This window comes from Telmatherina bonti (genome assembly GCF_933228915.1).
Source record: "Telmatherina bonti genome assembly, chromosome: 12".
Lineage (NCBI taxonomy): Eukaryota > Metazoa > Chordata > Actinopteri > Atheriniformes > Telmatherinidae > Telmatherina > Telmatherina bonti.
Genome location: NC_136610.1, coordinates 35,382,139 through 35,394,394, shown reverse-complemented (window position 1 = coordinate 35,394,394; position 12,256 = coordinate 35,382,139). Strand labels below are relative to the sequence as shown.

The 12,256-nt window shown below is 43.6% G+C and overlaps 2 protein-coding genes across 3 annotated transcripts; one reads left to right on the top strand and one right to left on the bottom strand.

The window, feature by feature from the left end:
* The first annotated feature begins 3,862 nt into the window (after positions 1-3,862).
* Positions 3,863-8,258, top strand: eif1ad (eukaryotic translation initiation factor 1A domain containing). 2 transcript variants are annotated; one of them, XM_079250584.1, is made up of 5 exons: positions 3,863-4,000; positions 4,572-4,690; positions 4,806-4,914; positions 7,082-7,190; positions 7,269-8,258. In XM_079250584.1, the coding sequence occupies exons 2-5, from the start codon at positions 4,604-4,606 to the stop codon at positions 7,495-7,497; spliced, it is 534 nt and encodes a 177-aa protein (XP_079106710.1). In that variant the 5' UTR covers positions 3,863-4,000; positions 4,572-4,603; the 3' UTR covers positions 7,498-8,258. The 2 variants fall into 2 exon arrangements, with proteins under 2 accessions (XP_079106710.1, XP_079106711.1); XM_079250585.1 differs by having other exon boundaries at positions 3,870-3,974.
* Positions 8,259-10,849: 2,591 nt separating this feature from the next.
* Positions 10,850-12,256, bottom strand: LOC306763412 (N-acetyllactosaminide beta-1,3-N-acetylglucosaminyltransferase 2-like; the record flags this gene model as incomplete). Its single annotated transcript, XM_079250204.1, has 1 exon — positions 10,850-12,256. The coding sequence occupies one exon, from the start codon at positions 12,254-12,256 to the stop codon at positions 10,850-10,852; it is 1,407 nt and encodes a 468-aa protein (XP_079106330.1).

The window sequence follows — 12,256 nt, the reverse complement described above, 5'->3', positions numbered from 1 at the left end:
ATCCCACATTGTGTTTAATTAAATAATTATTTGATGATTTTTAAATGTATGTTTATAGCGTGCATTCAAATATAGAATCAGTATGTTGGATGTATTGTCCGTCCATCCATCTTCTGCCACCAATCCGGGGTCAGGTCATGGGGGCAGCAGCCTAAGCAGGGAAGCCCAGACTTCCCTCTCCCCAGCCACATTTGCCAACTCTGCGGGGGGGATCCCGAGACGTTCCCAGGCCAGCCGAGAGATATAATCCCTCCAGCGTGTCCTGGGTCTTCCCCGGGGTCTCCTCCCAGAGGGACGTGCCTGGAACACCTCACCAGGGAGGTCCAGGAGGCATCCTGACCAGATGCCCAGGCCACCTCAACTGGTTCCTCTCGATGCGGAGGAGCAGCGGCTCTACTCTGATCTCCTCCCGCTATCTCTAAGGGAGAGCCCGGCCACCCTGCAGAGGAAACTCATTTCAACCGCCTGTATACGAGATCTCGTTCTTTCGGTCACGACCCACAGCTCATGACCATAGGTGAGGGTAGGAACGTAGATCGACTGGTAAATCGAGAGCTTCGCCTTCTGGCTCAGCTCCTTCTTCACCACGACAGACCGGCGCAGAGTCCGCATTACTGCAGACGCCGCACCGATCCGTCTGTCGATCTCGCGCTCCATCCTTCCCTCACTCGTGAACAAGACCCCGAGATATTTATACTCCTCCACTTGAGGCAGGACCTAACTCCCGACCCGGAGAGGGCAAACCACCCTATTCTGGCTGAGGACCACGGTCTCAGATTTGGAGGTGCTGATTCCCATCCCGGCCGCTTCACACTCGGCAGGGAATCGCTCAAGTGAGAGCTGGAGATCACGACCAGATGAAGCCAACAGGACCACGTCATCTGCAAAAAGCAGGGACCCAATCCTGAGGCCACCAAGTCGGATCCCCTCAACACCTCGGCTGCGCCTAGAAATTCTGTCCATATAAGTTATGAACAGAATCGGTGATAAAGGGCAGCCTTGGCAGAGTCCAACCCTCACTGGAAATGAATCCGACTTACTACCGGCAATGCAGACCAAGCTCTGACACCTGTCATACAGGGACCGAACAGCTCGCACAAGGGGGTCCGGTACCCCATACTCCCGGAGTACCCCCCACAGGAGCCCCCGGGGGACACGGTCGAATGCCTTCTCCAGGTCCACAAAGCACATGTAGACTGGTTGGGCAAACTCCAAAGCCCCCTCCAGGACCCCAAAGAGGGTATAGAGCTGGTCCACTGTTCCGCGACCAGAACGAAAACCACACTGCTCCTCCTCAATCCGAGATTCAACAATCTGACAAACCCTCCTCTCCAGGACCCCTGAATAGACCTTACCAGGGAGGCTGAGGAGTGTGATTCCCCTGTAATTGGAACACACCCTCCGGTCCCCCTTCTTAAAAAGGGGGACCACCACCCCAGTCTGCCAATCCAGCAGCACTGCTGGATTGGCAGACTGAAGGAACTCCGGGCGGATCTCGTCCACCCCCGGGGCCTTGCCGCCAAGGAGCTTTTTCACCACCTCAGGGACTTCAGCCCCAGAGATAGGAGAGTCCACCCCTGAGTCCCCCAGCTCTGCTTCCTCATCGGAAGACGTGTTGGTAGGATTGAGGAGGTCTTCGAAGTACTTGGTGACAGCCGAAGCCGCATGCCGCTTAGCCTGTTGGTACCCATCAGCTGCCTCCGGAGTCCCACAGGCCAAGAAGGCCCGATAGGACTCCTTCTTCAGCTTGACGGCATCCCTCACTGCTGGTGTCCACCAACGAGTCCTGGGATTACCGCCACGACAGGCACCAATGAATTTACAGCCACAGCTCCGGCCGGCCGCCTCAGCAATAGAGGCACGGAACACAGCCCATTCGGACTCAATGTCCCCCGCCTCACTCGGGACATGTTCGAAGCTCTGCTGAAGGTGGGAGTTGAAGCTCGCTCTGACAGGGGACTCAGCCAGACGTTCCCAGCAGACCCTCACAACACATTTGAGCCTGCCAGATCTGACCGGCTTCCTCCCCCACCATCTGAGCCAACTCACCACCAGGTGGTGATCAGTTGAAGCTCCGCCCCCCTCTTCACCCGCGTGTCCAAGGCATGTGGCCGCAGGTCCGACGATACGACTACAAAGTCGATCATTGAACTGCGGCCCAGGGAATCCTGACGCCAGGTGTACATATTGACACTCTTTTGTTGGAACATGGTGTTCGTTATGGACAATCCATGACGAGCACAGAAGTCCAATAACAAAACACTATTTTGGTTCAGAGGGGGGGAACCATGCCTCCCAATCACTCCTCTCCAGGTCTCACTGTCATTGCCCACGTGAGCATTGAAGTCCCCCAGCAGAACAATGGAGTCCCCAGAAGGAGCACCCTCCAGCACTCCCTCCAAAGACCCCAGAAAGGGTGGGTACTCTGAACTGCTGTTCGGCGCATAAGCACAGACAACAGTCAGGACCCGTCCCCCCACCCGAAGGCGGAGGGAAACTACCCTTTCATCCACTGGGGTAAACCCCAACGTGCAGGCACCAAGCTGGGGGCTGATGAGAATGCCCACACCTGCTCGGCGCCTCTCACCATGAGCAACTCCAGAGTGGAAGAAAGTCCAGCCCCTTTCGAGGGTACTGGTTCCAGAGCCCAAGCCATGCGTCGAGGTGAGTCCAACTATATCTAGCCGGAACCACTCAACCTCGCGCACAAGCTCAAGGCTCCTTCCCCACCAAAGAGGTGACATTCCACGTCCCTAGAGCCAGCTTCTGCAGCCGGGGATCGGACTGCCAGGGTCCCCACCCCTTGCTGCCGCCCAGCTCACACTGCACCCGACCCCTACGGCTCCTCCCGCAGATGGTGAGCCCACGGGAGGTGGGGCCCATGTAACCCTTTCGGGCTGAGCCCGACCGGGCCCCATGGGCGAAGGCCCGACCACCAGACGCTCGCTCTCGTACCCCGCCTCCAGGCCTGGCTCCAGAGGGGGGTCCCGGTAACCCGCGTCCGGGCAAGGGAACATTTATGCCCAGGTTTGTCGTCATCATAGGGGTCGATGAGCCGTGCTTGGTCTGGTCCCTCCCCTAGACACCTGTTTGCCATGGGTGACCCTACCAGGGGCATAAAGCCCCCGACAACATAGCTGCTAGGATCTTCGGGACGCACAAACCCCTCCACTACGATAAGGTGGCGGCTCAGGGAGGGTTTTTTTTTTAGATTTGTGCATGTGCAAATTTATTTTCGGCACATAATTTCTTCATGTCTTTGTGTGCATTTTGATAGGTTTGCAAGTGTCCAAAGTTATGCAAAAACGTTTTTACAGTTTAAAAACCACATTTTATACATAAAACTACCAAATTGAATTTCCCTTTGGGGATAAATAAAGTATTTTTCATTTCCTTTCTAAAGTCGCACACACATTAGTTTACACAGTTTGCAAATAAATAATTTTAATTATATTTCATCAAATTTTGTCTATAAAGAAACATTTAATATTTTCCATTCAATATTATTGTGTATTCTTATGAAAACAGAAGAACTGCAGATACTTACAAGACATGCTGGTGATCTTGAACGTTACTCGAATTGAGCTTGAACTCAACTTCCCAGAATGCAAATGGACAACCTGGAAAAACTAACCGTGTAATCGTTAGATTTTTATAAACAAATGTTTGGGATTAGTATAATATTGCAACTCAATCACACATTGCACATTAGTAATTTGAAGTGACATACTTTAAATGTAAAATATCAGACATTTAATCAAAACTTACACATTTCGCGGCTTTTACTCAGTTCTTCAACCAACAAGAATTTTATTTTGAAAGTCAGACACCGGAAGTGTTCCAGATGCTTTCCTACCAGCGTGTTGGAAGGAAAAACGAGTTTTTTTTGCTTCAGCATTTAGTTTCTGTTGTTTTCCCAGAACTGATTTTTTCCCCTGATGTTTAAAAAACGCGTTTGGCTTGATAAATAAATCGTCAGTGCTTCTTTATCTATTTCAAGGTAGAAACGTAACCTCCTCACGTGGTTGAGAAAATGTTTTAGGCTAGCTAATGTTAGCATGTAAAGCTAAGTTATTATTAAAGCGAACCAAGAATTAAACCTATTCCAGCTGTTTGTTGATAAATAACCCTGGAGTAAATGAAAAGCGTAGGGAAGTAGGAAGTTAGCTCTAGAGTTGTGCTTAGATGGCAAACTTTGGGGGACTTGAGCTAGCTTCTCAGCTAAAAGTCATGTTTACAGGTGTAACAACACTTTGTTATTCTAGACTGAATTTAACTTTTATATACTGTAAAAGCTTGTAATTTGGAGATTTTACAAATAACTTGTCTTGTTATTTATACGGACCACATTTGACTGTAGATTGAACATTCTTCTTCTTTATGTACATTATATAACTGTTGTATAAGAAAAATGTATGAATTTGTGTTATTTTAGTTCTGAAATATTACAGAGAAGATAATCATAACATGTTTTTTTTTATTCTAGTATGAGACAAATAACTTATTTTTTGTTTTCACTCAGTAAATACAAAATGATCACATCTCTCTGACCATCATGTCTTCCTTCCCAGCTGGCAGAGGATCCAGAAATCTGCCATCTATAATGTCACAGGCCACCAAACGCAAACACGTCGTCAAGGAAGTTCTTGGAGATTTTGTCACGCCTACAGAAAACCAGTGCATTGTGAAGGTAAAAGGCAAATGTCAGCATTATAGCTATCAGCATGACGTAACAAACGTCGTAATAAGTAAATAAGCAACTATAAAACATGTTTTCTCTCCATTATTTAACTGTGTTCTCGCAGGTTATTGGTAGCCGTGGTAACAACCTTCATGAAATCATCACAGCTCAGGGCGAGACCTTCCTGGTTAGCATGCCAACCAAGTTCCGCAAGAACATCTGGATAAAGAGAGGTAGAGAGAGTCAGAGTTTGACTTTAAAGTAGTATTTCAGCATGGTGGTTTGCAACAAACAAGGTCACTGGTTTGTTTTGGCCGGTTGTGAACTGGTGACCAGTCCAGAGCTACCCACTGGGATAAACTCCAGCTATGTTGTATAGAAAATATCAGCAAACTGAAATATTTTGCGGTTTCATTTTATATTAGTTAATTTATTTATCCATCAATATATTTGATTTATTTTACATATTGACTTATCTACATGTGCATTAGATGATATGCTTTTGTCCCGATTCGATTCCAATTTTTTGGGTGCCAATTTGATTTTAATTGCAATTCTCACAGTTCTTCGATATTGCTGATTTTTGTGGATTAAAAACAAAATTAATGTATAAATGCTTTTTTTTTTTGCTCGTCATTTTTCATAATGTCAAAGAAGAAAAAACAACCCAGTAGCCAGACCTTCATTCTGCTGCTACAATGCCTGAGAAGACAAGTAAAAAGATCAATAAAAATGACAGCATTTATTATGGATTATTTTTATTTATTTGGAAAAAAAAAAAAAAAAGAAACAATCTAATTTAAAATTGTGAAGCAAAAAAATCCCAATTTTCAATTTTTCTATTCTATTTTCCCAGCCCTAGTGTGCATCACAACGTGCAGTTTACAATGGAGCTAAAAAAAATCACAAAATATTTCCCCTCAGGTGTCTGGAAGTGAAAAATACAACATCTCAGACTTTAAATGCTCGGGCTGGTGTGGATAAACCTAATTATTAATATATCAGAGGTAAAATATTGACGTTTCTGTCTGTGCACACCACGTGTGAAATTGCAGATAAATTATGAAGATTATAAAAAAAATTCCCGAGATGGGAAGAAAAACCCATGAATTCTGAAATCAAACAACGATACTGTCTGATGCTGCAAAAGAATAAGAGGCGCTGGGTTATCCTGTTCTCGAAAGGAGAGAACTTGTTTAGTCCAGGAGGTGAAGCTGGACAACGGCCGCCTCAGGACAGACTTTAGGATGTCTGTGGGACAGTTTGAGGATCTGCTTTAGCTGCTAGCTTGGAGAGAATAAAACGATCAGACACAAAGGTAGAAGAGGCAGCGACAGCGTGGTGCGTGTCTAACTCCGTACAGCTTGTCAGTCTGATTGGTTTATCGTGTATCTGTTGGATGCAAATATTAAGAAAAATCTGCTTCAGTTGGAAATAAAAACTCTCAAAACAGCTGGATGGAGTTTCAACATTGATGTGAACGTTCCTGTAGGCGTTGATTAGATTAAAAAAACACTGCAGAGTGAATTATTTGGATGAAATGGTCGGTGTGTGAAGGATCCAGGAGTTACATGTGAGTAGTAACCCTGACCATGTCGTCTTCTGCTCTGGAAATGTTTATATGGAAACATAACCACAACCTCCAGGGGAGGGATTACACATTTCAGTTACTGTTAGTTGTGCTCATATTTATTCATACTTTTTTATTAAAGAAGGAAAAAAACAGCTGCCTGTAAAATAAGATGAAACTGACTAAAGTAATAAACATTTTATGAAAATCATGACATTATTTTCTAATTCTGGTTCAATAGAAATATTTTTTTAAAAAGAAAATAAATGAGATAATTTATTACATATTACATCAGTCATAAAGTAATATTTAGTTAAACAATCCTTTAATGTTTCCGCTCCAGTCAGGTGTTTTCTGTTCCTCTCAGTCAGACTTCTGCACCTGTTGACAGGTATTTTGTCCCACTGTTCAACAGAAAAGTCTCTCATTTGTCCAGGACACATTTGTTTGTTTGTTTTCTTTCTTCAACTCATTTAAATGAAAAAACAGTGTCTTATATTACTAAATTATATTTTTGCAAATGTTTGTTTATTGTTCCTTTTTTAAGTCTCCAGTTATTTGAGTGATTGTTGTAAATTCAGCTTTTCTTTAATGAAAGGAGATGAAGACATATGAGCACAACTGTATTTTATTCCACTTTCTAAATTAATCCTGTGCATCATATCGGACCCTTTGGCGAGGCGGTTCTGGCCCCTGAGCCGGATGTTTGACACCCCTGGTGTGGAGCTTTCTCACCCCACGGTGCTGCTGGTCGCTGTGTGAAAACACTGTTTACTGTGTTTTCTGTGTTTCGCTCGTGTTTGATGTGAAAAACTGTTCTGACTCCTCAGGTGACTTTGTGATTGTGGATCCCATCGAGGAAGGAGAGAAGGTGAAGGCAGAGATCAGCTTCATTCTCTACAAAGACCACATCCAATACCTGCAGAAACAGCAGCTTTGGTGGGTAGAAACACACCACACACACTCAGGCACAAAGTGTCTGAATTCATGGAGTGTTTTCCTGCTGTCTCCCTGCAGGCCGGAGGGGTTCACGGAGGAGCAGTCGCCGCCGGACAAGACCAACAAGCAGGAGAAAGAAGAGGAGAAAGACGACAAAGACCAAGAAGAAGAGGAAGGTAGCGAATCTGAAGACGATGAGAGCGACCTTTTCGTAAATACCAACCGCTGTAACTACCAGTATAGTGAAAGTGAAGAGGAGGACAGCGAGGAAGAGGACGATGAGGACGAGGAAAGGGCAGAAAAGTGACCTCGGTGCAGGGAGGAGGAGGAAAACGGAGAGCTTGAGCTGTGAAAGTGATGCAGCTTCTCTGACTGACTTTAATGATGGTTTCAGGTGTTGATCTTCACGCGACGGCTCCCTCTGCTGGCCACGTACGAGTCTGCCGTCTCCGTTTGCATCCCTAAAAACAACCTGTTGCATCAAACTGGACGAGACGAAACCAGAATACAGGCTGAATGCTTCTCTGATGGCAGCTTATAACTAATCCAGTCCATTTATAGAGCATCCATTTATCCTCCCGAGTGGAAAAACACAGATCTGGAAACTGATCAGAGATCAGCTTTGTTGTAATTTCTGTATGAAATGAATCCAAGTCATGTTTGATTTTGTTTTCTTTTTAAAAGATGAGTTTTGATGATTAAAATAATTAATTATTAGCTTCAGTTTCACCTGATTTACATCGTCGGCTGCAGATTTGGTGCAAGCAGCTGTTTAGAGATGTGATTACTACCAGTAAAAACAGGCCTAACTATCAAACTTCAAGTGTTCGCTTGGTTTTAGCTTCATGCTGAGAGTTGCTGCGTCAGTGGAGCCAGTCGAGCAAGAATTTTTAAATCACTTTATTAAGCATGTAAAAGCAACCCAGTTATTTTAAAAAGGGATAAAAAGGAAATTAACCCTTTGATTCTCAATTTGTGACAAATCATCTTTAATTCAATTTCTTTTCATCTTATTATTCTGTTTCATTTAATTTCTTTTATAAATGTTTTGTTAATTTATTTAAGATTAAGAGCATTTAAATGTATTTAATCTTTTTTCATCAGTTTTCATTTTTATGTCTTTATATAACTAAATTATCACTTTCTTTTAGTACCCAAAAAACAACAAGTTGAGGATTACATGACGTAACTCACTTTTAGTGTAATTATGGTATATTACATATATATGTATATATGTTTCCTTTGTGCCAATACCTGTTTTGAGATCTTGTATCTGTGCACCTGAGGAAATCTGGGGATCTAAGTTTGGTGGAAATTGTGGGATTGTTTCTTTATTATCTGTCTATGATAAACCGTTAGGTCTTGGCTCCCATTTATAAGCTAAAGATAGCTTCTAGGGAGTCCAAAATATTACAAATATACAATGTATCTGTTGGTGTGTCACTGTTTTTATGTGATTTGTAAAAATGAAATAAATAATTAAGGTATTAAAGGCTAAATCAATTAAAACTAATTAAAAATGTAATTAAATTAATTAAGAAATTAGATGGAAATGTTTGTAATAATACAAGCTGGAGGACCAATGTTTACTCTGGTTCCTGTGTTGATCGACCTTAATCAGAACTGAAGTGTCCACAGGGGTGGTCACAGAAAATTTCAGGGGTGGCCCTGCCCCCTAATAACCACAGAACAGTTTTAACCACAACATATACCCAGCATTGAAAAACAAATTTAAGATATATGGAAAAATAATCATTAGACAGAAAAACAAAATAAAATTTTCCCTAAAAATATGATACCATAATATCTTTTATTAAGGTCCTTGTCCTATTTGCAGAAACAGCTTTTTAAATTGGCACATCCTGAGAACCAAAGTCCAGATTAAATAATACAATATCATGTAACAACTTTAACCATAAATATATAAAACTCATACAATTAGGCTATTTAAATCTCCCTAACCCCTTATGAACCATGAAGTATCATAGTTAAATCTCATTAATAACATGTTTCCACATTGGCCATACAGAAGATCAACACATAAAATAAACAATGGTAACACAACTGAGCCGTATATGTTGATTGATTTGATGACTTTTAAGAAAGGAGCAGTTTGTTACAAGTAAGATAACAGTAATGTCTTTACATGTATGATAGTAAAACACGGAGAGGAAAGATTTTCCAGCAGAATCAGCACTTTAACCTTGTGGAAAAATGAGTTCACAGTGTTGCCAAAGTAAAAGCTTCTAAATGGTCACCTTGCTTTCACGCTGTTATGCTGCTGGACTTGCAGTTTTTACCGAACCATCATTTCATGAACACAGATGATGGGTGCAAATTAAAGTAGCCAAAAGTGCAACCAGAAGTTGTGGGGTGGCAGTGTTGAGCAGTACAGCTCATGTGTGACCAGAAACAAAGAAGAAGACGATGAAGAGGAAAACAGAAATGGTAGAACTTTACAAAGTGAGGCTGTGTAAATTAAACTACACATTTATGATTTTTCTTCACCTGAATGTAAAGACAGAAAACTGTCGCTGTGTTTGCTGATGTCTGAAACTTGGAAACTCTGCAGCGCCCTCTAGACAAAGCTAGTTCTTCCCGATTTCCTCGACTTAATTTCTTTTTAAGTTTCTTATTAAGATGTGCCTAAAACTTCTTCTTCAGGCTGCAACAACATAAAAAAAAAGTTGGTTTTGGTTGAGTTAATTCAGCCCTCGTCCACATGTAGCAGGAATCTCCCAAAATGAAGATATTTTTCCCTGATTTGTCATTCACACAAAACGCAGATTTATGTAATAAAAAACTATCTTTAAAAAACCTCCAACCAAAGTGAAAATCTGCCAATACTTTGTCTGCATATGGATATATATAACCGTGGTTTTAGGAGTTGAAACGTCATTGTCTAAAACAGAAAATACCATGACGTCACATGTGCAACCTTTGTTTCCAACAGCATGGACGTCCTCAGACTGTTAGCGTTATCCGTTGTCCAGGCACTTTGTGTGCGTTTTTTCCGCTCCATGTAGACGACCGAAGGTAAAGAACGACAATAAGGACAATTATTTTCCACGACCTAACCTAACATTAAAGGCATGTTTCGTGTTTTGTGGAGGTGACGTTGTGAGACGGAAGGGTCTGATTGGATAGGATTAGAGGTGCAACTGTCGAAAATGCTGATGAATGTACTTAACAATGCAGTTATGCGATGCAGATCGGTGTTGATGGATTTGTTTTAGGAAAACAAGGTTGTGTGGACTCTTTTTTCTGGCGGGAGGGAGGAAGATATTCGATTTTACAGAAACCCGGCTACGTGTGAACATGGTGTCGTACTCAATGAGAAACTTTGTCCGCAACAGGGCGGGCTGTGCACGTGGCGGTTTCTGTGTGTTTAGATGCTATGTGTGTTGTAAACATTTTCATCCTTTTCCCACCACCTCTTATCAGCAAAACTATCCGCCTAACCTGCATGAGCAAAAACACGGACGCGAGGCTTTCCCCGTTACCCACGACATTGTCAAATATCCGACCCAATACTTCCTAAAGCGATACTGGGCAGCACTGCCCTCGTGATTCCCAGGGAGCACCACGTTGTCTCGGTCCAGATCTGCAAGCTCTACGCAGAGCGCGTCGAATGTCTATTTGTGCCGTTTTGGTCGGGTTTACAACGACAGTTTGGGCAGGTTCTTTTGGGGGATTTTTTTATCGTCCGAATTCCTCAGAGGGACATCTTGACACCGCTTCCATGTCTTCTTCAGGTCAGCCCACAGGCTGACTAACTGTTCGGGAGTTCTTCTATGGACCAACAGGATGGTATGGTATGAACACGGCTCTTCGTCTTCTTTTCCGGAGAAGTCGAACGTGAGGAAAGCAGGGTTGTGGATGGGGAGGGCATTGAGCCGAATCATACACATCCCCACGTAGACATCATCGATGGGAAACAAGTGGACTGTTTTTGATATCTCGTGTAGCCGTTTAGCCAACAGGCCTGAGTACACCACTCCTCCCCCACCTGCATACATGGGATAATGCCCCTTGTAGAAGGTATCTGGGATAAAATACTTGGATTTCCTGACTCGGTTGGGTATGGCGGATCCTATAACGTCTCCAACCAGGAATTCTTCCATGGTGGTTTTTGCTTGTGGCTTCCTGAGTTGCTCTCGGAGGTAGGTGATCAACTTTGGCGTGTTGACAAAGACGTCATCATCACCCTTTAATACAAATTTAACCTGATTGCAGTTTTGCGAGAACCAGCTCCACAAGAGCACGTCCTTCAGCGTGAGGTTGAAAAATGTATCCCTAAAGTCCCACTGCAGAATGTCTCCGTAGGTTTTACTCTCCATCATGAGTAAATCAGACACATGTGTACCTAGTGCTCCAGTGTCCTCTTTGCCGAGCAAAAACACCCGGCGAACATAGCCTCCAAGTTCTGTCTTGTCGCTGCTATTCCTCTTCGCTCCCGCCACCCATCCCACCTGCCCCCAGGTCTGTCGAATGGCCTGGCGATTCTTAAAGTTAAATTCTGTGGTCTTGATGGCAAAGAGAATCAGAGGCTGCTCCTTCTCATGCCTCCCCTTAGCTCTGCATACCCCGTCTGGCTGGATGAGAATGGGGTAGTCCCTAATTAGCATGTGGCTTGCAAACTGTTGTATCTGCTGAGGAAAGTTGTCAAATATGTTCTTCATATTGTCCATGAAAGTAACTTCAGAGAAACTCTGCTTCAGGAAGAAGCCATCAAAGTCTCTTGTGGATCCTGCCTTGGTTTTGGGGTGCAGGATTGGATTGAAATTGTGGTCGATGGTCCGCTGAAGCTCATTCCAGAAGCCGATCCCCTCCATGTTCTTCTCCCAGAAGGTTTTAAGATCAAAGCCATCTCGACTTGAAGTTTCTTGAGCGATAAAGTGATTATTTTCCACATCATAGTTAACTCTGGCTGTACTCCGCATTGCGTAGGAGTTCAGGTTTAAACATATCATGACAGAAATGTAGACAAATAGCAGGGCCAGGCAGAGGCATGGTGTGCACACGCAGATCAGGACGCTCCGTAAGCGACACCAACAACGAGCCAT

What these genes read in the sequence shown, in the direction of transcription:
- eif1ad (XM_079250584.1), top strand. Translation starts at nt 4,604, where the DNA reads ATGTCACAGGCCACCAAACGCAAACACGTCGTCAAGGAAGTTCTTGGA. An exon ending in AAAACCAGTGCATTGTGAAG is followed by an intron (nt 4,691 to 4,805) that starts GTAAAAGGCAAA and finishes GTGTTCTCGCAG; the next exon opens with GTTATTGGTAGCCGTGGTAA. An exon ending in GAACATCTGGATAAAGAGAG is followed by an intron (nt 4,915 to 7,081) that starts GTAGAGAGAGTC and finishes CTGACTCCTCAG; the next exon opens with GTGACTTTGTGATTGTGGAT.